The 27505-nt window shown below is 40.8% G+C and overlaps 1 protein-coding gene across 5 annotated transcripts in view; it reads left to right on the top strand.

The window, feature by feature from the left end:
• Nucleotides 1–1511: 1511 nt before the first annotated feature.
• Nucleotides 1512–27505, top strand: part of LOC121276384 (septin-11) — a 100801-nt gene continuing 74807 nt past the window's right edge. For 3 of the 5 annotated variants that reach the window (XR_005942649.1, XM_041184726.1, XM_041184737.1), the window contains exon 1: nucleotides 1513–1642. Coding sequence is in view for 2 of the 5 variants with exons in the window: in XM_041184726.1 (XP_041040660.1) it covers nucleotides 1616–1642 (27 nt within the window). In the remaining 3 variants the exon portion in view is untranslated. Of the gene's footprint in view, nucleotides 1643–2117; nucleotides 2214–27505 lie in introns of those variants that run through there. The other 2 variants (XM_041184754.1, XM_041184746.1) reach the window with 2 other exon arrangements.

Genomic DNA, 27505 nt, shown 5'->3' on the forward strand with positions numbered 1-27505 from the left:
TGAATAATTCTGTGGAGCGACAGTGGAAACCTGCTTTTTTGTCACTAGCCCAGTACCACATGGGTTATACCACATTGCTCCAGAAATGTTTTAGACAGTCAATTTTATTATAATCTAGGAGCCAGGAGGTTTCTGAAACTCAGAAGATTCCATCTACTGAAAAAAGTTCACAAATAAAGCACAACACGTTGGCATGTAACATAGCAGATGCAAAGATAGTCGTGAAATGGCTAGCTCTCGCCCAAGGCGCCATTTTCATGTGTGAACCTTGGTGAGGTATTTGACAGCAGGGGGCATCACAGCTAAGCCTGAGTATTGACTGGCAGATGCCCATCCAGCAGAAGGTTTACGGAGCAACAAGGAGTGGCAACCCTGGTCGAATTTGCCTTTTCCAACCCAAGACCTTTTCTTTCAAATTTGAAGTTTATTCATCCGTCAAATAACATTTCTTAGCAGCACGAACTCCCGTCATAGTTCATTTTTGAGCAAGAGGATTTCTGCTAGTGTTTACACCGATTCATTTAGGTTCCATATGCTGAGACCAACTGCTGTCCATGGCTACTTTAAATAGATCAGTGGAGTGATACTTCATCAGCCCAACACCTACCAAACTAAAACACACGATCCAAGTACTCAGGCTGGCATCATTAATACTGATGGTCTATCTGAACAAAAATTGTATGCAATTGCAAATAATATTTGATCCACATGGTCGATAATACGACCAAAATCCTGCAATGCCTGCTAGTCGCTTCAAATGACGGATGGATCGGCAGGTAGCTGCACCAATGGGGACCTTCTTGAAGTGTCGCAGTCAGCTTAATGCATATATTGACTAAAAAAGAGGCAAACTCAAGCATGCATAATTTCCAAGGTTGTATATTATGTTCTCCAGCATGAAATATCTACATCGGAAACGTTAACTTATCTGACACCTGTTGAATGTTTGCAGCATTTTATGTTTGTTTCGCATTTTTGCCATCTTCAGTTTTGTTTTTTTTTCCTGTTACTGAATATGATAAGCCAAAATAATTACATGAGCTATATGGAACACATTGCGGTCATCTTACATTAACACATACACTCGTCATTATCGCAAATCAAAAATGTGAATTTCCAAATATGTAATCTAAATAGCACAACTGTGGGAAATGTTCTGCTGCTTAAAACGTTATTGTTTAATCTGAAAAAAACACTGTACAGAAATATCAATTTACAATAAACTTCCAGGAAAGACATATAAAGTATCTATCTCCTCCTCTCCCGGACCACAGTAAGTCACTGTGATCGAGAGGGGTGCAAATTCTTTTAATGTTATATTAGCAGGATCCCACGCGTTTCATGCATCCGAACTCTGTGGGCTTTGTTCCATCATAACGAGTTAAAATGTTGAGCTTGGACACCTTGTTGCATGGGGCGGATACAATGTTTCAGGTCAGGGTTGTGGATTGCGCTGCACCCCTGCGGGCTTTGCCTGTCTGTGGTGTGTGTGAGGAGCTTTTCTGTGTACAGGATGCCATATTGAGCGAGAGGAGAGGCTGCAACTCCTGGGGAAAGGAGCTTAGCGGAGGCATCAGCTACATACACACAGCCCCCCCAGCAATAGCAACTCAGGATGGCTGCTCTAGTCGGGAGGAAGGCGGTAAGTTCCCATTCTTTAATGTAACACCTCTGTATGAACGTAGAGGTTGCAGGATGCGACTGGACTGTTCTTTTTCTGTCAATGAAACACTGGTACCGCTAAACGGCACAGTTGCCTGTTGGAAGGGGTTAACTTGTTAACGGCGAAAGGGGTTAAGGGGAAAAAAAGGTGGCAGTTTAACCAGTTGTTTCAGTTGGAAAATTTCAGTTCGCAGAGTCGTGTATTTCTATTTGTTGGTAAGTAGGTAGGCGAGGTTAATTAAACCCACACCTTTTTTCGTTAACAAGTGTTAATGGCGTCGCTCTTGATGTCGGATTATTTAATATTCGGTTGTTTGAATTGTGGAAGATCCGTGGCGCTGATGGTGGGGAAGAGTGGAGTTTTTTTTATACAGAGGTTGCCGTTATACCGGATGGGATGGATGGGATGAGGCATTCCCTGCCTGCTGCCTGCAGTCAGCTCAGTGCTGAATGAGCTTCCCACAGACAGAGGAAGCTGTGGGAAATCAGGGGCCTGTGTTCAAGAACTGTGCTCCTGCACTGACTCACCAACTGAACACGATATTTTCAGGGTTTGTTTTTTCAATTTTCGTAATTGTAAAAGCGCAATTTGCATTATGGACAAGAGGATTAGTAACTCAGACGGAAAGCTTGCTCTGATGCCCAATAATCATTCTATAATTTTACAAACCGATCTATTTCAAGTCATATTGTTCATACCTTGGGTTGCAATCGGAGATAATTCCTTTGCATCTTGCCTTGAACTGTTTAAATTTTCTACCCGTTGCCATGTGGCAGATGACAGCATCTTTAGTTAGGCAGAGATGAGGTAGGCCAAGGGGGTGGGGCTTGTTTGAGATCCCGTTAAAAGTTAGATAATAGTATGCAATGTTATTAATATACATTATAATTAGAGCCATAATACCAGAGCTCCTGACCGTAGCAACTGTAAGATACAAGCCCATTAATGAGGAAATCTTGACTGAATAGATTACAGCCTTTAAATGAATTCTCAACAACAGCTTGCACTTATACAGTGTAAAAAAAGAAATATATCAGAAAGATTGACAGTAAAAAGGCAGAAATCCAGCTGGAGAGAGGAGGAAATGATGGGTGGTGTGGGGGAAGATACAGTGTAGTTGCTGAAAGGACTGGAGAGAGTACAAAAGAAGCAATAATAAATAGCCTGAACTCGGACAAATGGATGACGTCGGCAGAGATGTTGAGTTGCAAATCACTGAAATGGAATGAAATGTAGCTGTAGAGAGATTTGAAAACAATTCAAAGAATTTTGGAGGTTTATTTGCTGGGGTAGCAGAACTTGGAACAGTCACTGGTGAGACTTTGTGTTAGAGAGGATACTGTCTGTGCTGTTTTAGTTGATGTTTGTGAAGGGAATGGAAGAAGGCAGGTAAAAATATTGTTTGGAAAGTTTATCCTCAAGATAATGAGTACATGGGAGTTAAAGTTTTAGCAACAGTAATGAATAATAGTGTGTAAATGGTGAATGTTGTGGAACAGTTATAGAATATGATCAACCATGATCATGTTGAATGGTGGAGCCGGCTTGAAGGGCCTACTCTTTCTAGTTTCTATGTTTCTATGTTGATAGTAACAGTTATAGAAGGATGTGATGTTGGGCCATTTGTGAGATTCAACGTTCAGCTTGGGGTTGGATATAATGTGAAGATTATATACCATCAGATTTAACATGGGCTAAGGGGTCACGGAGTTTGAGATAGCAGTACATTGGCACTGGCAGGAGCCCAAAAGGATGGCTTTGAATATATGAAGATTGAAGTGAAGGAAATTTTGATTTATCCAGGATGAGATATTTGCCAGATGGTCAAAAAGTGTGGTAATAGCCTTTGAATCCATGACGTTGATCCATGATGTTCATTGGCATAAATGTGGAAGGTGTGTGTATGATATTACTGAATGATGATGAAGCCCTGCGATTGCTGGAAGTGATAGTGGGTTTAGGTGGCTGCAATGGGACAGGTGACCAGATCCTTGAGAGAGTTGCACTATAGAAGAGAATTAAATGATGAACCCTGTCAAAAGTGGTACAGAATTTGAGGAGAATGAAGAAGGTTAATGAGTAATGAATACAGTTGCACGGGATGTTAAGTTTGACCTGACCAGTTTCATGCTGCAAGTGGACTGGAAACTAGGTTAGAAGAACTCAAAATAGGAAAGTTATGTGTATGTTTGCAGGGTGCAGTCAACATTAAGGTTGGAGAGAATAGTTAACTTAGAGAATAAGAAAATTAAGGGTTGAGTTTTGAACATGGCAGTTTTGAAAAGGGACCTGAGCCATCCCAGAGAATAGGGATTGGTTGATTTATGCTGTCAAGTATGTCCAAAAAGTGAACATTGGATGGCCTAGCACTGAAGGTGTAGAGTCAAAGAACCAGATGTTGTGTTTTAAAGAAAGAAATTACTTTCCAGGGTGATTGTTGATTGGCTTTTTATGCTTATGTGAAGTCATGGGATGATGAGCTTGAGGGAGATATGTGTAAGATGGGGGAAGTTTGTGGTAGGTGGAATTGAGGGAAGTGAGAATGAGCACTTTTCAGCTAAGTTCATGGTTCTGACTCCTTGTTTTGTACGTCATACTTACATCTGTAATAATTTTTTCAAAATATTAATGGTAGTCCTATCTTTGTAGAGCCATTACATAGGTGGAAATTTTACAGAAAGATTTGTGGAAGATCTACTCTAGGACAATGCTATTGTAGTACATTTGCCTGTAGGAAATTAACTCTGCGCTTACTGTGCAAAAATCCAAGTTCTTTCACCGTATCATGCTCTCACGGCATCCCTAAGCATCTTGCATAGAATTGTAAGTTAGAATTATTATGTAGGCAAACCCACACTCAATTTGTGATGGTCCCACATTAACTCATCATTTAAATTTCTTTTTGTGGTATTGGATGATTATATGGTAACTAATTATGGTAGCAGAGAAAAAGAAAAAAAATAGTAATGTACCATTCCTGTCAGAAGTAGTGCCTCAGTAAAGGAAGCCTATAATAATAGCTGATTATAACATCCATGGAGCAGAATAGATAACTCTGAATGACAAGTCTATTCCTAGTTAGTCAAACAGAACACATGTTGTGGTCATGAGTTGTAAAATATTTTACCATTGATAATAGCCACAGAGTTGCTGAGAAATTAGAGGGATTTCACTTCAGAAACTGCATATATATTGCTTCATCTATTATTGAGTGATTCACAGAAATGAATACATTTCTATTTTACAACTTATTCATCTGACTATGGTTACTGCCAGTATGGTGGAAAACATGGAGTAATTTTATTTTCTCACCTGAAGACATTGACTTTGACTCTTTCCCTTGAATCATCTGAGAGGCTGTGCTTTGCGTGAGCTTAGATAGCGATTGTCAAGCAGCTCTGTGATTGTGGAGAAGAGAGTTGGGGGTGGTGGGGGTAAGAGGCAGTGTGTTATCAAGACTATGCACAATTGACTGAATGATTAAGCGTGAAGGCTTAAAGCATGTGGGACATTGGAGCATGGAATGGTTAATGTGCCATTGGGAAAATTGGCATGAAAATAATGTTGGAATACATAAAAAGCAGCTATTCCTTAAATGACTTTGTGCACAGTTAGAAACACACTATGCTCATGTGACAGGGCTTCCTTTTGGTGCAGAGCACTGAAGCTCTTGACTGCTTTAATTGTCACTTCAATTCCCAAATGGATTACTATGTTACAATGGTGAGGACATGTGTCAGGACTCAGCCGCCTTTCTTTCCCACTCTTTGATTGATCATAACAGGGTTTTAAAAAATTTATGTGTCTGTACTTAACCATTTATGCGTAGATCGCAAAGAACTCAGTTTGACAGGCTTGAGTTTAAACACAGGGGTTAGTTTTTATTGCGCTTAAAAACCCACCCAGGTAAAGATATTAAAGTAATTAAAAAGGTTAAACACATGTCCCGACCTTTGCAACACACACTCTCACAAGCATGCAAAATTACAAGTTATACAGTAGGATGTAACTTATTGGCCAAATTTAAGATTTGATAAAAGGTTTGAAAAAATAGAGTCCACTGTTTGAATACTTCGCTAGTGTTCGAGGCTGAGGCAGTTTTTTTTCCACAGTGGTCTTGAAATTCCAGTGGGGATGAAGCAGATGTAAACTGCAATTCCTGGAGACAGTCTCTTTTAAACCGTGATCCATCTCTTCCAAAAATTGATGGAACCTGAGGTTCCTTTTGATTGAAATTTCTCTAGTTCTGTGATGGATTCCAAACTGTAACAGGGCTCTGAACTTAAAAACAGGGGGGGAGAGAGAGATGGTCTTACAGCTCCATTGGCCGATTTCTTCCTGTAGACTGTCCTTTAGCAGCTTGGGTGTTGTAATAAAAGACCATTTCAAAATAGTTACTCTGGTCACATGACCTCTCTTCCCATAATGATTTGGGTATTCCCGGAAGGTATTTGATTAGTTCAAGCCTGGGCAGACCTTGGCTATTGTTTTATGGCCTAGTTGATTAGTTTCTTTAATGTCCCAGCCATTGCTTCTGAATGGACCATTTATCTTGTGATGAACTAGAAAGAACACCTATATAGCCATTGTCCTGATAGACTTTCTGTTTCTGTCTGAAAGGTAGCTTTATATAAATGCAAATAGCGAGAGTCAGTAGAGTTCATCTTTGAAGTAATTCTTGACATCAGCAAGTGTGAAATTCCATAGGAGGTTGTCTTGACATGTCTTAATTGTAATCTACATTGGAAACTTCCAGAACTGACCAACCTGCAGTACCAGACATGTCAGGTGACCCGTGGCAGCCTTCCTACATCGTGTCTTTGCTTGCTTTTTATAAGTGCTTTTAAAGCAGTTAATATATATTTGACCAACTGATGAAATTTAAAGATTAATATTATACATGCGCATGTCACATCATCATGACAGCTGGATTTTAATTACTTTTTGGATGAAATTAAATTTGGGTGATGACACAAAATGGGCATGATAACTTTTGCTGCCCATACGATGTGCCCAATATTCAGTTCTATCTAAGCCAGTGGAACAACATTGGACAGTGTGTGCGTGTAGTGGGTATGCGGTCGCATTTGTTTTGCTTCTTGGCCATGCTCAATTTAACCCCAATTGGCTTTGCAGCAGCAAAAATGGGGAAAATTTCCCAGGGCCTTAGCCACAGCTTCATGGGGATATTTCTGAGACACTTTGTGGAGTTCAATTGCGTCTCAAGACAGGAAGAGGATTTTGAGCACAGTAAAACTAAGTGAAAGAGATCAACTGCAGCTATTTCGGAGAATGTTGAAGAGCTGTCCTAGCATTTCCTCTCTGGGCAAACCCTACTAGATTTTTGCAGCTGAATGCCTGGATGTCCAGACTTCCAAGACCCTTTCCCTTTCTCCCTGTTCTGAAGGAGCCCATGCCATGTAGCTCCCTGCAACTTGTATTATCCAATTCCTCATGGCAACAACTGGCTGAGAAGTTTATCCCCACCTAATCTCGCAAATGCAATCTTCTGAAGCAAGATTAGAAGGGGATAATTAGGTCAGGATGCATATATGAAATTCAGTCCCTACTTTAAAGCCATGTGTTCCGTATTTTCCATTATACATTCAATATTTATGATATAAATGTATAAATTTGTCAATCTGTAATGACACTCACTTTCCAATGATAGGACTGAAGCACTTCTGTTGGTGGGAGGATGTTACTATGGCACATTATAGACATAGGCAATCGCTATTATAAATGTTGACATGGGAAATTACCCAAAAAGTTGATAAGAAGTGTACACAGATGTTAGATTTTTCACATGATGTGAGTAGGAAGTAGTTGATTCACCGGTGCAAGACGATAATTTTGTTGTTGTGGAGGCCTTTCAGCCAATCGAATCATATCCTGGAAACTCAGTCTGTCAACTGCTAGAAGCCAGTGTATGTTCAACCATTTAAGAAAATTAAGAGCATATCATCAGGAAATAGTTGGATTCCAGAGCAGCTTTCTAGTGTTATTTCATGACTAGCAAATTACATTTTACTACAAAATACTACAGTTCAGTGTCTAATATATACATTTCTTAAACAATTGCAGAATTAGTATAACAATACATGCAGGCAGCACATCTATCCCTAGCCCAGAACTTTGTGGCATTGTCCATGGTTTTGGTCTTTGTTAATTGTTTAACAAACATTGGTTTAATGTGAAGAGAATGTTCTTGTTCTATATTTGTTCTTCCCCATCTGCTCATTCATCCATGTGGCTTTGGTGTCAAAAAGACAAGGTTAAACAATAGTCTACAAAGGGACACAGGTTAAGTGAGTTGGCTCTGAAGAAGAGTCATACAGACTCGAAATGTTAACTCTGTCTTTCTCTCCACAGATGCTGTTAGACCTGCTAAGTTTTTCCAGAATTTTCTGTTTTTACTTCAAATTTCCAGCGTCCGCAGTATTTTGCCTTTATCTGGTACAGAGGGATCTGGGTGTCCTGATATATGAATGATAAAAAGTTAGTATGCAGATACAACAAGTGATTAGGAAAGCAAATGGAATGTTGGGGCTGAATTTCTCCCCTGTTGGGGGGGGATGTTGATGGGCGGACACATGCGGGTGCACTTTCGATTGGCACCCCCAATCGGAGGTGTGGCGCCATTTTACGTGGGTGGGCCAATTAAGGCCCGCCCAGCGTGACACCCACAGGGAAGTTCAATGCACTCCCTGTGCGGGTGGGGGGGGGTAATGCCCAAAATCGAGAGTGCGCTCTTTTGCACATGCGCACGAAAGAGCGCACTCATCTCTCTGAGGCTAAGTGCTGCCTTAGGGAGATCACCTCTACTTTCAAAAATATTAAAAATAGAAAAAAATAAATTCCCTTACATGTCTTCTCATGTGGCAATGTCACATGAGTTGGAACATGTTCATAATTTCCAAAAAAACTTTATTAAAATTTTTAAAACCCTGCACGAAACCTCATCCTGCCCGTGGAAGAGGTTTCATGTTGTTTCTACTTCCTGCCGGGGCTCCCGGCCTGCCCACCAACCTTAAGGTTGGACGGGCAGGTCCACTAATTAATTGCTCTGTCAATAGCGGATGCGCAGCTGATTTTGCTGCGCCTTGCCTTCCTGAAAATTTAAATGGGGCGTGGTGACGTCAGGAGTTCCGCCCGATGTCACTGCGCATCATTTTAAGCGTCGGCGAGCGGGCCTCACTCCCGCTCGCTGACAGTAAACTCCAGCCCTTGGCATTTTTCGCAAGGGGAATGCAATAGATATGTAGGGAAGTTTTACTGCAGCTGTACAGGGCTTTGGTGAGACCACAACTGGAGCACTGTGTACAGTTCTGGTCTCCTTTCTTAAGGAAAGATATAATTGCTTTAGAAGCAGTTCAAAGAATGTTCAGTCGACTCATTCCTGGGATGAAGGGCTTATCTTATGAAGAAAGATTGAAAGGTTTGGGTCTATACCCATTGGAGTTTAGAAGAATGAGAGCTGATCTTATTGAAATATATAAGATCCTGAGGGGACTTAATAGAGTGGATACCGGGAGGATATTTCCTTTTGTGGGGGAAGACTAGAACAAGGAGATGCAGTTTAAGATTAAGAGGTCTTACATTTCAGGCGGTGATGAGGAGCACTATTTTCTCTGAAAGTTGTTAGTCTGTGGAATTCTCTTCCCTAGAAAGCAGTGAAGGCAGGGTCATTGAATTTATTCAAGGCTGAGTTAGATAGATTTTTCATAACCACGGGAGTAAAGGGTTATGGGGGGGCAAGTGGAGTTGAGACCATAATCAGATCAGCTATGATTCTATGGAATGGTGGAGCCAGCCTGCTCCTGCTACTCCTGCTTCTAAGTCCTATATTCCTAAAGAGGAACAGAGAGAGAGGGGCTAAGGTAATAGAGACCAGAAGAAAGAAATACTGTACAAAAGGGAAAGTAACAGGCTAAACATAGTAAGAGGAACCAAAGGACCAAGAGTGACCAAGAAAGGAGTAAGAACACACAGAAGAAAAAACTTGAGGGCTGTAAGTCACCATTTTCCCCAGTCCACAGCTTTGCCTTTCCTGAGTTATGGCTGTGATCGGAAGATTCATAGCCTGGCCTCCTACTTAATCTTGGCCATGGCCTGCAACATACACCAGACATGAGATCTAGCCCCTACCCACAAAGTACCACATATTTCTCCCTCAGCCCAACATGAGCCATGAGCTTAAAGTCACTGTTGTGAGTCATTTTCTCTTTGTATTTTTCATAGCAAATTTATATTATGTAGAAACAACTTCAAAAAGAAGAGGTCCTAATTCGATACTATAGATTTTTCCTTTTGTAGCCCTTATAAATCCCTTTGTCCTCTCCAGGCTTGCAGTGACAATACAAAACAATAAATATGGGTAGTTTTGATTGTGCTGCAGTTTCAATTACTTTGTAGGTTTCTCTCTGACAGAAAGAGGGCGGTTGACCCTGTGAAGTAAAAGATACAAATGCCACTGGAGGTACACACACTTCCCTTGAGAGGGGGATTTATTTGGTGACTCCTACTGCTTGGTACCAGAGCAGGAAATATAAGCAACAGTTGCTGACAAGAGCTCAGTCGCATCTTCCAATTTTTGTTCTTGTTGGTGAACTGAGGTCTCAGACTGTGTGTGAAGACCATCTGTGTGTATTCAGCCTTCCCCTTGTTTTGGCACTTTATACACAGTTTCCTGAAACCACAAGTGTGACTGTTTAACTGCACATGTAATACTTGCACATTTGCAGTAGTTTTAAAGTCATGTCTGTGACCAGAGTAAATGCAAATGCACATATTTTGCACAGGCAGTTGCCCATTACCACCAGATCTTTCATCTTTCCTGTTGAATCAATAGCGAGGAAACTGAGTTGTTCCACAGAATCACTTCCACTCGAAGGTATTCTTGAGACAAATTGGTTATCACATTTTTCTTTCTGCTTTCAGGCCTTGCTCTTTGTTGGAAAGTTTGTATAGGGGAGTAGCATTAAAGCGGCTTGAATGACCGGTGTTGTCAGATTAAGCACTAGGTGTGCCTTTTAATGGCTTTTTGCTCTTGGCTGCAATTGTTAACGTTTTTGCATTGGCTCTGGTGGTTTGGGGAGAACTGCTTCCTGAGGGAGATCTCCAATGCAGGAGGCAGCCTGCCAGTTAATTTATCATCCTACATTGCTACCAAAGTTGTGGTTACTGCCAGCTGCACCTCTAACGCTAGTTTGACTTCAATAATGTGCAAGAGTTGGTTAATCGCCTGCTAATTGAAGTTGGTGGAAAAATGGCCAACTTCAGCAGTTGAATCTCTTTGTAGATGTAAAACATTCAATGTTTTTTGGCTGGGGAGTGGAGGGAAAGGGGAGAGTCTTGCACTGGATTTTTGGTGTGTAGTAATGGTTAACTTCAGATTCTATATGCATTTAATCCATTTGGTTTTGTTTGTATATCTCTTTCATTGTTGTAAGTATCTTGGCTCAAAGATACAAACTGAATCCAAAGACAAGATAACATTCCTACAAGAGAAACATGTCTGCAAGGATATTTTCAACAAATCCCTCTGATCTCAAGCTGCAGTTTGAATGCTTGGTATCCTTTATGACATTTCAAACTGTTGCCACTTTTTGAAATATGGGAATTTATCTAATGCATTTTCTATTCATTATTTCAGTAGCACAAGCTGAACATTGTACATATTTGTTAACATGGGCCATTGTTGTGCATTCTATCTTGTAGCTGCTAACTGAATCATTATAAAACAAACCTGATTCCCTCCCTCTGTACACTGTTATTCATTACTGTTTTTCTGGATGAACATTGATTCATTTCTTATATTTCCTCTAAAGATACCCTATTACAGACAAATTGCCCTTCCTTCCTCTTCACTGCGAGGGAAGCCTGTTCTAATCTGAGAACAGTAGGTCTGACCTTTAGTGATATTCTGTCAGTAACATTTCTGCTTAACTCATGGGTGCTTGTTCAGATCATAACTGTTATAAAGTGCTTACTGCTTCTCCTCACCACAATTCTTTGGTCTTTAAAATCCCATTTAGGAGAAATTAGGTCTTAAAGGGTGGAATGATTGGAAATTAATAACATTTTTATAAAACTTGCTTTGATTTCATTGTCTAATTACCTGTTCTTGTCAGCCCCCTGACCACCACCACCCCAGGGAAAAAGAGCCTCTGCATTTATATAGCGCCTTTCTTCCCAAAATGCTTCACTACCAATTGAATATTTTTGAATTGAAATGTAGGGAACCACACCAGCCAAAGACCTTAAAACAACAATGAGATTTATGACCAGTTTTTTTTAATGATGTTGGTTAAAGGGATTGGAGTTGATCAGAATGCCAGAAGACCTGCTTGTTGTAAGCAGCTATTAATAATCAGGGCAGGAGCCCTGGCTGATTTGCCCACTCTGAAATGATGGACGCTTGGCTGATTTACTCTTGTTTATCTAAAAGCTGCTAAGATTAATTGTAATGCTCCTGTTACTTCCTCAGTTGAGGTTGGTTAGCTCTGCACAGGCTCAGGATTGAAGCTAGGTCAGTCCTGACCTGTTTGGTGCAGATGTCCATTGATAAACTTGCTGAGCTGTTCTACGTAGGCGAGTCATGAAATTAAATTGGCTGTTTGTGTCTCCTCTATTTCTGTGCTATGTGATATGTGGCCTTCTCCTGTCTTCTGTCAGAACATGGAAGTGCATTTTGTACCAACAGTGCAATTTTTTTTTAGCAAATGCTTTTTTCCAGATTTTCTTTCACAAATTCAGTAGAGATAGAACGAAATAATTTTCATTTAAATAGAACCTTATTTCATCCTCTGATATCCCAAATGGCTTTACAGCTATTGAATTACTTTTCCAGTGCATGTGATGTGGTTAAGTAAGCAAACATGACAACATCTCATCTGAAGGGCAGCATTTCTAACAATGTAGTAGTCCCTCAATATTACATTGAAGTGTTAAACTAATTGTAAACTTAAATCTGTGCTTAGGAACGGGAGTGGATCATTCAGGTTTATGCAAACTGGTCTTATAATTTAACCCTTTAGGTTCCTGTATTATTTTGGAGAATATGTACAGTACCCCTTCCAAGATCATTATTTCTTTGCTGAGCTTTGGTGCCCAAAACTGAATGCAATACATCAGATGGAGATTGACCATGGCTCTGTATAAATGAAGTATTGCTGTTCCACTTTTGAATTCAACTCCCTTGAGAGAAAAACCAATTTTCCATTAGTCTATTTAATTATTTTTTGCACGTGTTCACTAGCCTTTAATGATTTGTGTACGTCAATAGCTAAATTCCTTGGATCCTCCATGGTTCCTGGTCTGTCAACATCGTGAGAAGGTTCATAAAAAAGTTTTTTTTAAATTATATCGGAGGGAAAATTGTAATCAAGCGTAATGTGGGCCTTTGAAAAACAGATGGGGGTTACTATTGCAAATGAAAATAATTCCTTTCAGTCAGTCTTCATGGTAGAGGAAGAGGATAAAATACTCGACGTTCCATGGAAACTAATATTGAATCAAGCACTAGAACTCACTAAAGTTAATGTAAGTAAGAAAATAATATTTGAAAAAAATAATGATACTAACTCAGGGCATGATGCTTTCCATCCCAGGATTTAAAAGGCAGTACATGAGGAAATTGCAGGTGCTTTAACCATAAACTTTTACAATGTTCCCAATTCGAGAATTGTTCCTTTTGACTTTCGAAAATTACAAATAAGACAAACCAGAAAATGATAAAGCTGTTGTTCTAACATCTGTTGTGTGGAAGCTAATGGAACCTAGAACTAAGGACAGATAACTGATGACTTAGAAGTTTGAGCGGATTAGAGAAATTTTTAAGGGTAGGTCATGTCAAACGACCTTGAATGATTTTGTTTGAGCAAATAACTGAAATAATAGACAGGAATTGTCTATGGATGTAGTTTATATGGACTTCTGGAAGGCTTGATAAGGTTCCACTGAAGAAACTATTAGCTAAGTTAAAAGCTGATAGACTTATAGGCAAATTATTGGTTTGGTTAGGTGCTATACAAGACAAAAAGTACTGAAATTGGAAGGAAGTGACTAGTGGTGTCTCACAAGGATCTGTGCTGAGGCCTTAAATATTCACTTAATTTATTTAATGGCTTAGATAAAACAATAGAAGGCCATATATCTAAGTTTACTGATGAAGCAAAGATTGGTGGAACAGTAAGTAGTGTAAACAGGAGCATAAGATTAAAAGGGGTTGTTGTTAGATTGTGAATGGGCAAAATTGTGGCAGATGGATTTTGAAGCCGGAAAGCGTGAGGTCACCATCTTTGGACCAATGGTAAAAAGCTAGAAATAGTGGCGGTCCAAATTATTTATGGGTCCGCTTACATAGATTACTGAAGTGTAGTGTTCAGACACAAAAAATAATAGGCTAATGGAATGTTAGCCTTCATTGCTCCTATATAAAGGGCCGGAAGTTTTGCTACAGCTCTACAAAGCCCTGGTTAGATCAAATCTGGAGTATTCTCTGTGCTTCTGGGTGCTGGACCGCAGAAAGTTTATATTGGCTTTGGAAGAAGAGTAGCACAGATTCACCAGCCTATTACCAGGCATCCAAGGGTTAAATTGAGTAGAGGTTAATTAAACTTGGCTTGTATTGCCCAGATGTTGAAGGTTAAGGGTGATATGACTGCGGTTTTTAGGATTTTAAGAGGAATTGATAGGATAGATAGAAACATTTTCCATTGGTGCGGAGTCCAGGACAAGGGTGCATAACCTTAAAATCCATTCAGGAGAGAAGTTGGGAAATACTTCTTCACAGGTTGTTAGACATATGGAACTCTCTCCATAAAATCCAGTAGATGCTAGCTCAATAATTTAAAATCTGAGATTGAGAGATTATTGCTAGCCAAGAGTATTAAGTGATATGGAGCCCAATTGGATGGAAAAAGTTAGGATACAGATCAGCCATAATTTCATTGAACAGGCTCAAGCAGCTGAATGACCTTCTTCTGTGTCTATCATAGCCTCTCCTGGTCAGCCTCCCATCTTTCACCCTTCATAAACTTAAGCTCATCTAAAACTGTGCTACTTATATCTTAACTTGCACCAATTACCATTCACCCATCTATCATATGCTTGGTTCATTGAATGCTGGCCCCTGACTGCCTCAATTTTAAAATACCCATTCTCATTCCAAAATCCCTCCATGGCCTCACCTATTTCTATCCCTGTAACCTTCTCAAGCCCTGCAACCATCTGATTTTTGCACTTCTCTGGTTCCGACCCCTTGAGCATCTCCAATGTTAATTGCTCCACCATTGGTAGCCTTGCCTTCAGCTGACTAAACCTCTCTGCCATCTCTCTTTCCTTCTTTAAGGCATTCCTTAAATCCTACCCCTTTGACTGAGCTTTTGGTCATCTGCTCCTAACCACCCAATTTACTGTGCCACCTATTTTAGTGTCATCTGCAAACTGTGCTGGAGGCTGACCCTTTTTGCTTGGATGAAAGTGTTTCCAACTGATCAAAGGTAACCCTTGGAATAATGTGTTCTCTTAAAAATGGATTCATTCAACCCCAAACTTGTACATTTTAATTCATAATGTGAGTGATGTGTTGATTCTATAAACTGACAGTACCCAGCTACATGAACACCATCCTGGCATTTTGGTCCGATCTGTAGCAGATCCATAATTCTGAGAGATCTCAGCTAAAATCTAGCTACAAGAGGTGAATTTAATGCAATCTATGTATATTTTGTTATTCAAGCTAGTGCAGTTGCAGATCCTGACTGACAATTATTTTCAGCACATCCCAAGTTAAGAATGGGCAGTTTGGAATTCTGAACCAATGACCATTTGACTCCAGGAATAGCACATTGCTGGTGCTTTTGAAGCTGGTGCCAAAGGGGAAATTCAGAGCATATACCCTGGATTATTGTGTGTATATTATCTGAATTGGATCAAGTCAGGAGGTGACCCTGACAGGATCTTTGTGTTATCTTCATGTTATCTTCACTATGTAACAGCCCATTGTGGTACTGCAACCCTCGTCTCTTATCTCAATATTTGTGGTGTAATCGCTTGCTGGTAAGAATACCCTGACAGAAAGTAGGCATGTTGGAACTAAATATTAGCCAACTTTTTGCTTATTACATAACATTTACACAACAGTTATAAAAATAATTACTTTTCTGTTTTGAAGCAATTTCTGTTTTGCTTTTTTCTTGGAAGCTTCATTACATTTGGATTTATGAAAAATGTGCATATTCTGGAACTAGAGTTCATTTTAATAAAATAGCAACATGGAAAAAAGATTGGGGGAGGAGCAGTTCTTGCCAGGAGTAAATCTCCTAAAATTGTGGGGCGCAGCCTATGATTGAGAGATGTACTATTTATTTATGCTTTCATGAGATGTGGGCATCATTGGCAAGGCCAGCATATATTGCTCATCCCTAATTACCTTTGAACTGAGTGGCTTGCTATATCTTTTCAGAGGACAGTTAAGAGTCAACCACATTGCTGAGGGTCTGGAGCCACATGCAGGCCAGACCAGGTAAGGATGGCAGATTTCCTTTCCTGAAGGACATAGTGAACCAATTGAATTTTTATGACAATCGACGATGGTTTCATGGCCACCATTACTGAAACTAGATTTTCAGTTCCAGGTTTTTTAATTTTAATTTAAATTTCATCGTCTGCCATAGTGGGATTTGAGCTTGTGTCCCCAGTGCATTAATTTGGGCCTCTGGATCACTAGTCAGGTGACATTCCCATTACACCACCATCTCCCTTCTCATGTTGTGAGCACTTCATACTGTTGGACTTGCGTCAGTCACCTGCAATGCAGCCACCTTATTTTAAATTGAAATTCAAATCTGCAGGTGATGCATACTGTACATGTTCCAGCAATGGATGGTATTCGGGTGGAGAGCCAGTTGGGGGTGGGTGGACGGAATGTGACTGTTGGACAGCTGCTTCATAGTTATCATTCTTCTTCTCCTGCAGGAAGTACCACCACCAGCAGAAACTCGTCTTCCGGGTTTCAGAACTCGGTTGACGGCTGGAGTCACTGTGGCGCAGCCTTGAGGCTGTGAGCTACGTGGAAAGCACGTTTAGGGAGGTGGTCATGCTGCAGGTTAACAGAGTGCAGGCAAAGAGGGTATGGGTGACCGCCAGACAATCTAGGAGAACCAAGCAGGTAGTGTTGGAGTCCCCTGAGCCCATCTCACTCACTAACTGGTTTTCTGTTTTGGATGCTGATGAAGCCAAGTCCATGGCGCCACGGGTGGCTCAGCTGCACCGGAGGGGAGGAAGAAGTGTGGAAGAGCAACAGTGGTAGCGAATTCAATAGTTAGGCAAATGGCCAGATGTTTCTGCGGCCATAGATGCGACTCCAGAATGGTATGTTGTCTCCTTGGTGCCCAGGGCCAAGAATATCCCTGAGAGATATTTTTATGGGGAAGGGTGAGCAGCCAGAAGTCATAGACCACATCGGTAAATGTAGAAAAAGAGATGAGGTCCTGATTTTGGGGAGCCAGGGAATGGTCAAGAAGCAGAACTTCAAGGCAGTAATCTCAGGATTACTCCCAGTGCCATGTGCTAGTGAGAGTAGAAACAGGAAGATAGAACAAATGAACATGTGGCTGGAGAGTTGGTGCAGGAGGGAGGGCTTCAGGTTTTAATTCTTTTAAAATAAGGATGGAAAAGTTAGAGTACAAGAGAAAGCTAGCTAGAAGTGTAAAGACAGATAGTAAGAGTTTCTATAGATATTTTGAAAAGAGTTAACAAAGTGAGTGTTGGCCCTATAGAAATTGAGTCTGGGGAATTAATAATGGAAAATAAGGAGATGGCAGATGATTTGAACCGGTATTTTGCATTAGTTTTCACTAGAGAGGATACAAGTAGCATCCCAGAGGGAGGAACTCTAGAAAATCACAATCACCAGGGAGCAAATTGTTGGAACTGTGAGCTGACAAGTCCCTGGGTGCTGATGGACTTCATCCTAGGGTTTTAAAAGAAGTGGTTAGTGAGATAGCTGACACGTTGGTTTTAATTTTCCAAGATTCCCTAGATTCGGGAAAGATTCCATTAGATTGGAAAATAGCGAATGTAACTCCTTTATTCAAAAAAGGAGACAGAAAGCAGGAAACTACAGGCCAGTTAGATTAAAATCTGTCATAAAGAAAATGTTTGAAGCTATTATTAAAGACGTTACAGCAGGGCACTTGGAAAAATTCAGGGTAATCAAGTAGAGTCAACATGGTTTTGTGAAAGGGAAATCATGTTTAACCAATTTATTGGAGTTCTTTAAAGGAGTCACATGTGCTGTGGATAAAGGAGAAACAGTGGATGAGTTGCACTTGGATTTCACAAAGGCATTTGATAAAGTGCCATATCAAAGGTTATTGCAGAAAATAAAAGCTCATAGTGTAGGACATATTGGCATGGATAGAAGATTGGCTAGCTAGCAAGAAACAGAAGGTAGGCATAAATAGTCATTTTCTGGTTGGAAAGATGTAATCAATGTAGTGCCACAGCGATCACTGCTGGGGCCTCAATTTTTTTACAAATTATATTAATGACTTGGATGAAGGGACAGAAGGCATGGTTGCTAAATTTGTTGATGATACAAAGATAGGTAGGGAAGTAAGCTGTGAAGAGGACAAATGAAGGCGGCACAGGGATATAGATAGATTAAGTGACTGGGCAAAGATCTGTAGTATAATGTGGGACAATGTGAAATTGTTCATTTTGGCAGGAAGAATAAAAAATAAGCATATCATCTAAATGGCGAGAGATTCCAGAGCATTGAGGTGCAGAAGGATCTGGGTGTCCTAGAGCATGAATCGCACAAGGTTAGCATGCAGGTACAGCAAATAATAAGGAAAGCTAATAGAATGTTATCGTTTATTGCTAAGGGAATTGAATACAAAAGTAGGGAGTTTATGCTTCAATTCTACAGTGCATTGGTAAGCCCCCATCTGCAGTACTGTGTACAGTGTTGGTCACCTTATTTAAGGAATGATGTAAATGCATTGGAAGCAGTTCAGAGAAGATTTACTAGACTAATACCTGGAATGGGCAAGTTGTCTTATGAGGAAAGGCTGGACAGGCTGGACTTGTATTCACTGGAGTTTAGAAGCGTAAGAACCAATTTATTGAAACATACAAGTTCCTGAGGGGTCTTAACAGGGTGGATGTGGAAAGGAAGTTTCCTCTTGTAGGATAATCTAAAACAAGTGATCATTGTTTAAAAATAAGGGGCAGCCCACTTAGGGCAGAGATGAGGAGAAATTTTTTCACCAAGAGGGTAGTGAGTCTTTGGAACTTTCTTCCTCAAAAGGCGGTGGAAGCAGAGCCTTTGAATGTTTTTAAGGCAGAACTAAATAGAATCTTGATAAAGAAAGGGGTGAAAGGTTATCGGGGTAGGCAGGAATGTGGAATTGAGGTTGCAGTCAGATCAGCCATGATCTTATTGAATGGCGGAGCAGGCTCGAGGGGCTGTATTGCCTACTCCTGCTCCTAGTTCATATGTTTCCGAGGCATTAAGACTGGGGGGCAGGTGGGACCTGTATAAGGAGGATGGGTTACACCTTAGTAGGATCAGGACCAATATCCTTGCAGGGAGATTTGCTCGTGCTGTTGGGGACAACTGAAACTAGCTTGGCAGGGGCTATGAACCATAGAGGGAATTCAGATAAGAGAGGAAGAAAGCTGGTAATGGTAGGGAGAAAGGTAGTAATTGGAAGGCAGTTGAATCAAAGACCAGCATCAGAGTCAAAATAGAAAAAATGTTCAAGAGGCAAAATTAAAGGCACTCTCTCTGAATGCATGCAGAATTCTCAACAAGGTAATGAATTGATGGCATAAACAAAAGTAAATGGGTATGATCCAATTGCTATTATGGAGATGTGGCTGCAGGGTGACCAAGCTGGGAACTGAATGTTCAAGGGTGTTAGACACTTAGGAAGAATAGGCAAAAAGGAAAAGGAACTGGGTAGCGTTGTTAATAAAGGATGAGATCAGTACATTAGTGAGAGAGGATCTTAGATCAGTAGATCAAAGTGTAGAATCAGTTTGGATGGAGAAATAGCAAGAGGCAGCAAACATTGGTGAGAGTTATTTATACACCGCTAAATAGTAGTGATAGTGTAGGGCATGGTATAAATCAGGAAATTAGAAGTGCTTGTGACAAGGGTACAAGAACACACAAAATTGGAGCAGGAATAGACCTCATGACCCATCAAGCCTGCTCTGCCATTCAATACAATCATGGCTGATAATACAATAATCCTGGCGATCTTCAATCTACCTATAGACTATGTAAACCAAATTAGCACAAATGTTGTGGAGGATGAATTCTTGAAATGTATACAAAATGGTTTTCTAGAACAGTATGTTGAGGAACCAACTAGGGAACGGGCTATTTTAGATCAAGTATTGTCCAAGAGAAAGGGCTAATTAATAATCTCATTGTAAAGAAGCCTTTAGGGAAGAGTGACCATAATATGACAGAATTTTCCATTAAGTTTGAAAGTGATGTAGTTCAATCTGAAACTAGGGTCTTAAATCTAAACAAAGGAAACTATGAAGGCATGAGGGACAACTTGGTGGTGGTAGATTGGGAGATTACTATAAAGGTGTGGTGTTAGACAGGCAATGGCTAGCATTTAAAGAATTAATATATGCTCTACAACAAATATACATTCCTTTGAGGTGCAAAAACCCAACAGGAAAAGTGATCCAACTGTGGCTAACAAGAGAAGTTAAAAATTGTATTGGATTAAAGGAAGAGGCTTACAGAGCTGCCAAAAAAGTAGTAAGCCTGAGTATTGGGAGCTTTCTGGAATTTAGCAAAGGAGGACCAAGAAACTGATAAAGGGAAAATAGAATAAGAGAGTAAACTAATGAGAAACAGTATGTAAAAAAGAAAACATTAGCAAAGACAATTATGGGCCATAACTGGCAGAGACAGGAGAATTTATAATGGGGAATAAGGAAATGGTGGAGAAACTAAACAAACACTTTGTGTCTGCCTCATGAAAGAAGCTACCAAAAATCTCCCAAAAATACTAGAGAACCAACTGAACTGAAAGAAACTAGTATTAGTAAAAAAGTAGTCCTGGAAAAATTAATGAGACTGAAAGTGGAGAAATCCCTTGGACCTGATGATCTAAATCCCAGAGTGCTGAAAGAGGTGGTTGTAGAGATAGTGGGTGCATTGGTGATCATCTTCCAAAATTCTACAGATTCTGGAAAGGTTCCTGCAGATTAGAAGGTAGCAAATGCCACCCCACTATTTAAGAGAGGAACGAGAGAGAAAACAGGGAATTACAGACCTGTTAGCCTGACATCCAGTAGGAGGGAAAATCCTAGAATCTATTACAATAGATGTGATAACTGAACACTTAGAAAATATTAGTAGGATTGGGCAGAGTTAACATGGATTTATGAATGGGAAATCATGTTTGACAAACCTGTTGGAGTTTTTTGAGGATGTAATTAGCAGAATAAATAAGGGGGACCACAACATTCCAATGAGAGTCGTGTATTTGGATTTTTGGAAGGCTTTCACTAAGGTCCCAAATAAGAGGTTAGTAAACAAATTTGGAACACATGGAATTGGGGTAATATACTGGCATGTATTGAGAATTTGTTAACAGATAGAAAACAAAGAGTAGAAATTAACGGGTCATTCTTAGGTTAGGCATTTGTGATTCGTGGGATACCGCAAGGATCAGTGCTTGGGTCCCAGCTATTCATAATCGATATCAGTGGTTTGGATGTGGGGACCAAATGAAATATTTCCAAGTATACTGATGAGACAAAATTAAGTGGGAACGTGAGTTGTGAGGAAGTTGTAAAGAGGCTTCCACGAGATTTACAGGTTTAGGGAGTGGGCAAGAACATGGCAGATGGAATGTAATGTGAAAATATGTGAAGTTATCCACTTTGATAGGAAAAACAGAAATGCAGAGTATTTCTTAAATGTTGAGAGATTGGGAAATCTTGATTTCCAAAGGGACCTGGGTCTCCTTGTTCATAAGCCACTGAAAACTAAAATGCAGGTCCAAAAAGCAGTTAGGAAGGCAAAAGGTATGTTGGCCTTTATTGAATGAGGATTTGAGTACAGGAGTAAAGATGCAATTGTATTGAACCTTGGTGAGACTGTACCTGGAGTATTGTGCACAATTTACCTAAGCAAGGATATACTTCCTATAGAGGGGGTGCAACAAAGGTTCACCAGGCTGATTCCTTGGATGGCAAGATTGTCCTGAGGAGAGATTGAGGAGAATGGGCCTGTATTCTCTAGAGTTTAGAGGAATAAGAAGTGGCCTCATTGAAACATAAATACTTCTTATAGTTCTCAGCAAGGTAGATGCAGGAAAGATGTTTTCCCTAGCCAGAGAACACAGTCTTAGAATATGGGGTACTGAGATGATGAGGAATTCCATCACTCCAGGATGGTAAATCTTTGGAATTCTTTACTGCAGATAGCTTTGGAGGCTCAGTGATTGGGTATGTTCAAGACCGAGATTTCTCGAGAGTAGAGACATCAAGCGGTATGGGGATAGTGCAGGAAAATGGCATTGAGGTAGACAATCAGCCATGATGTAATTGAATGGTGGAGCATGCTCGAGAGGTTGAATGGCTTACTCCTACAATTTCCTATGTTCCCATGTCCCCCCCCCCCCCCCAAAAACACATACACCCCCATCTAGACCCACTCACTCAGCTAAGGTTCCTAATAGAATTTCAAAATACCTTGCTGACTGGTAGCTTCTTGGAGGTACAACAAGAGATGCCTTTACAAAGGGATAATAAAACTGAGGAGATTGAAATGCAGTTAGAGGCAACAGAATTAGAATTGTTTTTGTATAGTACATAGAAATATAAGTTACTTTCAAGGGTGGCATGGTGGCACAGTGGTTAGTACTGCTGCCTCACAGCTCCAGGGATCCAGGTTTGATCCTGACCTTGGGTGTCTGCCTGTGTGGAGTTTGCATGTTCTCCCCTTGTCTCCGTGGTTTTCTGCTGGGTGCTCTGGTTTCCTCTCACCATCCAAAGACGTGCTGGGTGGATTGGCTGTAGTTAAATTGACCCTTAGTGTGCACGCGCGTGTGTGTGTGCCCTGTGATGGACTGGCATCCCATCCTGGGTGTACCCTGCCTAATGTCCATTGCCTGTTGGGATAGGCTGTGACTTCCCATGACCTTGAATTGGATGAAACGGTTCTGGAAAAGTAAGTGAGTGAGTCATTGCCCTTGGCTGCCACTTGGTTCAGTACCATGGAGGCTCGTGAAAGCCTTGGACCCTGAATTTCCACATGGGTTGCCCCAATCGCCTGTTGAAACTGTCTGTAGGAGATTGGCAAAACCCTTGAAAAACAGTGCAAATGGCTGAAAAGGGGTTTTTCCACTTCCTTTGAGAGTTCTCATAGAAATGACAGCAGGAGATTGGAACAATTCTTGTAAAAATTCAGGGCCAAATATAAATCTGTGTCCTCATGAACTTGCATATAGCTCAAACTGTTGTTGCCAGTAATGGATGTATGTGTAGATTTAGGATCTACTCACTAACAAGGCAACAGGGCTCTGATCAGCCTTTTGAAAAACTGCAGCCATATGCTGTTCAACCAGGACAAACCAGTGAGTAAGTCGCACAAACGCAAGTTGAAACTGGGTTGCTTGGGCTTTTTAGATCAGATTGGAAAATCCACTTGCTGCATTTGGCCCAAAAGTTGACATGAAATGTGATGAGAAATAAATAGACACATAAACAATAGATAAGCAATGTTACATATGGCATTTGATTTTAAAAAAATACTTGTGAAAGAGTAAGTAGCTAATTCACACAGCCCAGGAAAGTTGTAGGTTTGATCCACATGGTAGTGTTTAACAAGGAATGTGGCAGACAGGGGACTTAATTAGGCAGGAACCCAAATCTTGGTTTCCCAATGAATGGGTTGAATTAAGTCAGTGGCTTTGAAGCGAGGGTTAGGCCTCATGTCGTCTGGTGGCGGGTGCCTGTTTTTGATACATTTGCATCTCATGAATACTTAATTTGAAAACGTTTTAAGGTCTTATTACCTTAAAACGTTTTCAAATTAAGTCCTACCTTTTGGATTAAGTCAACGTTCATAGTAAACTCTGCCTCTTGTTTCACGGTTGTTTAAAGGTGGCGTGAACCAGTTGAGTTTGGCCCTTTGGATCTGAGGTGAGTGGTTGTTCTTGTGGAAACTTGTGGCTCAGGGGAGGGGAACAGGAGATTGTTAACTTGGATGGCTGATCAAAGGGGCAAGGTTGAATTGGGGTGGGGGGATGGGTGGGTGGTCAGGGGCATCTATCTGTAGGGACCAGAGGCCTACAAGGAAGGGAACCAGGTGCAGTTGGGGGAGTGGGGTGGAAGTGCACAACAGGAGGGACATGCCATCTTGGGTGTATTTGGCAGAGTTGTGGTGGTGGAGAGCAGTCAGGAGATGCAAAATGAGGGGCCTAAAGGGCATGTTCAGTAATGTCTAATGATAGGTCCTGGGGGCTCTCTTGCACTTGTGCAGGGGCATCCTCCTGGGCCTCACCTACTGGAGGTGATGGGGTCATTGGGAGAGGGGATGAGGAGTGGCACTGACCATAGTGGTCTCCTGAGAGGAAGCCCCAGGGACAACAGACACATGCTCCTTCTCCATCTTTGTGCATGATGGTACCTCCCTGTCTCTCTCTCAGAAGGGATATTTGGAGCGAGGTCCAGGTGCCTCGTTTCTGCAGCACCCGCCTGCCGCCTAGTCACTGCTGTGTGGAGCCCGTGGCTAGAGCAAGGTAATGCTGGTCAGAGTGCATATGGTTCGTTTGTTTAAAGTGGAAGCAACATCCAATTCAGGTTCCACTGTCAGGACCTGTATTCCTCTTTATTAAATTCCACCCATAATTTCCATTAAGTTAGCCTGTTTCAGTGAAGCTGCCAGTAGGAATGTTTCAGTTGGGCTTGCTATTCCTAGTTCAAGGAGATCAAAATTGGAAGGACTCCTTCTGTTCATTAACCATTGAATCCCTGCTGGAAGCGTGTGTGTATAGAAATTCATATGTAAACAGGATTGGGTTTGGCTGTGATGCCCCCATGCTGGAATAGCTTAATATCAATTCTTCACCTGCAAGCATCAGTATCAGTGGAATTGTATCCCAACAAGAAACTGATGGTCTCAGAAAGGGTGGTGGTTGTGGGGGCAAAATTGTGCAGATGGAGGGCAAAGGTAAGATTCTTTTAATAGAGGAACGTACTACTGGTGTAAAGAAATGGCACCAATGCTTCCAGAGACCCATGATAAGAGGGGTCTATCCTGCTGAAACACTGGGCCAAAGCCTAGATAGATAGTGGTGGTATTAATAGACATTCTCTGCAAACCAGACGTCTCCAAACTTTTCATCACCATTAGAGAAAGCCACAACCACAAAATTAAAAGTAGCAATCGTATCTTTACAGCAATAGTGGAGTTCGCACACTTGGAATTTTCAGTATTTCTATGATGGCCTGAAACCTCCACAACATAAATGGGGCGAATACCACAGCATCAGCAGCTCTTAAGAACTATTAAGATGCTCACAATAACAGTTCCAACAGCATACATGTAGCAAAATTTCTGTCCTAATTCTTTTAACTTCAATGGGTGTGTAAGAGGTACAAATGTCTAATTATTTCACCCCCCACACCATTATACATTATCTTTACTTTGCTATTCAAAATAGCAGACTCTGAGTTATGCTCATTTAATGCATATGAGTGGGGCAAGTGTTGTCTCCTCTGATCAACTTTAGCTTTTAAATATCAAGTTAGTCAACATTTTAAACCCCTCTCCCTTGCCACTTTCTCGCATGTCTTGCTGTGACAGTTATAGGGAGACTACCAAGGATTGGACTGAGTGAGAAGTAGACATAAGAATTCCCAACAGTTTTTTTTTTAAAAGGGACATTATAATTGGAGTCCTTTGTTATAATTTTGCTAAAACAAAAATCATAAATTGTGAATAAAGAGTTCTTCAAATACTTGAATTCCACTGATTTTCTAGTTAATTCAAAATTTAGGCCCTGTGTAAGCAGAGCTGAGCATAAGATGATGCATTCACACCAATGAATGGAATGTGCTTGTTTGGTATTATGTGTAGAGTATTGTTTTAAAACAAAATGCATATTTGATGGAACAGAAAACATACATCACAGAGTGATTTACGTGATTGTGTTTGTCCTAGAGATGTGTTGAGCTTCTCAAGTGTTATTGAAGTTGTACTCTTCCAGAGAAGTAGGGAGTATTCAATCATATTTCTGACATGTAAAATGGAGTCTGAGGAAGAGTCATATTGGACTCGAAACATTAACTGTGTTTCTTTCTCCACAGCTGCTAACAAACCTGCTAAGTTTTTTAAGCATTTTTTGATCTCATTACAATAATAATAAACCTTACTATAGGGAGCTGAGTGTTGTTGGAGCTGCACTCATCCAGGCAGATGGAGAGTATTCCATCACACTGCTGACTTGTGCCTTGTAGTTGGTGGACAGGCTTTGGGGAGTCGTGAGGTGGTGACTTACTCTTCCCAAATTCCCCAGCCTCTGACCTGCTTTTGCAGCCACAGTTTTTATATGGGATTCACTGATAGCAATGCAGTTGAACGTAAAAGAGAAGTGGTTAACATTTTTGTGTGGCGCAAATGTTGCTTGCCACTAATCAGCCCAAACTTATTTGGACTGGGCTGTAATCTTTCCATTGAATGTTGGTGCAATAAATGTGCACAATATGAACTGGCTAAGGAAGAAAATAGACAGCAACCACAATAAAGATAAACCCTTCTGTAGTGGTTGCCGCAAATAGTGTCAACTCTGTTGACTCTATGCTGCCATTAATGCCCTGTTTGCTATTGGCAATCTCTTGCAATATAAAGATTACTGTCCTTAAAAAATTTGGTTCTAAGTATCTGAAATCTAATCGATGTAACCTGTTTTTTATTTGAGGATAGCACCTCTCTCTCTCGAACTTCGTCTCTCTCAAGATGATACTTGAACTGTGGTAGAAAGGTTGATTGCTTCTGATGACTACATTGTTAAAAGCTATTGCCACAGCTCCACTTTGGTCACTTTGATCTGTTGTAGTGTAATATTATTTCTGTGTCAGTTGTTTCTTCAGCCTTCTGTTTGCTGTGTTTATTTTGTCCCCTTTCCTCCTCACTAGCATAAGGGGGAATGTTGGTGATTCTACCAACATTTTACCCCATGGTAAAATTAGCTAACGCCATGAATTGAACATGGAAACTTCCTGGATTGTGAAGTTCCTGACTAAACTGTGTAAAATCATAATTACCTGGAAAAACTCAGCAGGTCTGGCAGCATCAGCAGAGAAGAAAAGAGTTGAGTTGGAGAGTTCTGTTGAAGGGTCATGAGGACTCGAAACGTCAACTCTTTTCTTCTCCGCCGATGCTGCCAGACCTCTGAGTTTTTCCAAGTAATTCTGTTTTTGTTTTGTATTTCCAGCATCCACAGTTTTTTTGTTTTTATCTCTGTGTAAAATCATGTTTGGAGGTGGGTGTGGAGAAAGGGACTGAAAAACCAATCACCCCTCTGATGCTATGCTGTGATCTCTCTAGTGAGAGATGGCCGGATATTTGTTGGAATCCAGATGTGACCAGTCTCATGATTATGCTCATAATTTCACAGGGACCCTGTATTAGGTGGGCAGAGGGTCTTTGCCTCTTACAAGGCCAGTGGTGTAGGAGAGGTGGGGCGTGGGGCAGAGACTCCCTCTGCCAGGAGTTCCCACACACACAGCCTTCAGTCAGATGAGCACCTCATTGGCAGTGTATGTGGTCCCCAACTGGATGTCCAG

The sequence above is a fragment of the Carcharodon carcharias genome, chromosome 1 (genome assembly GCF_017639515.1).
Source record: "Carcharodon carcharias isolate sCarCar2 chromosome 1, sCarCar2.pri, whole genome shotgun sequence".
NCBI classification, from domain to species: domain Eukaryota; kingdom Metazoa; phylum Chordata; class Chondrichthyes; order Lamniformes; family Lamnidae; genus Carcharodon; species Carcharodon carcharias.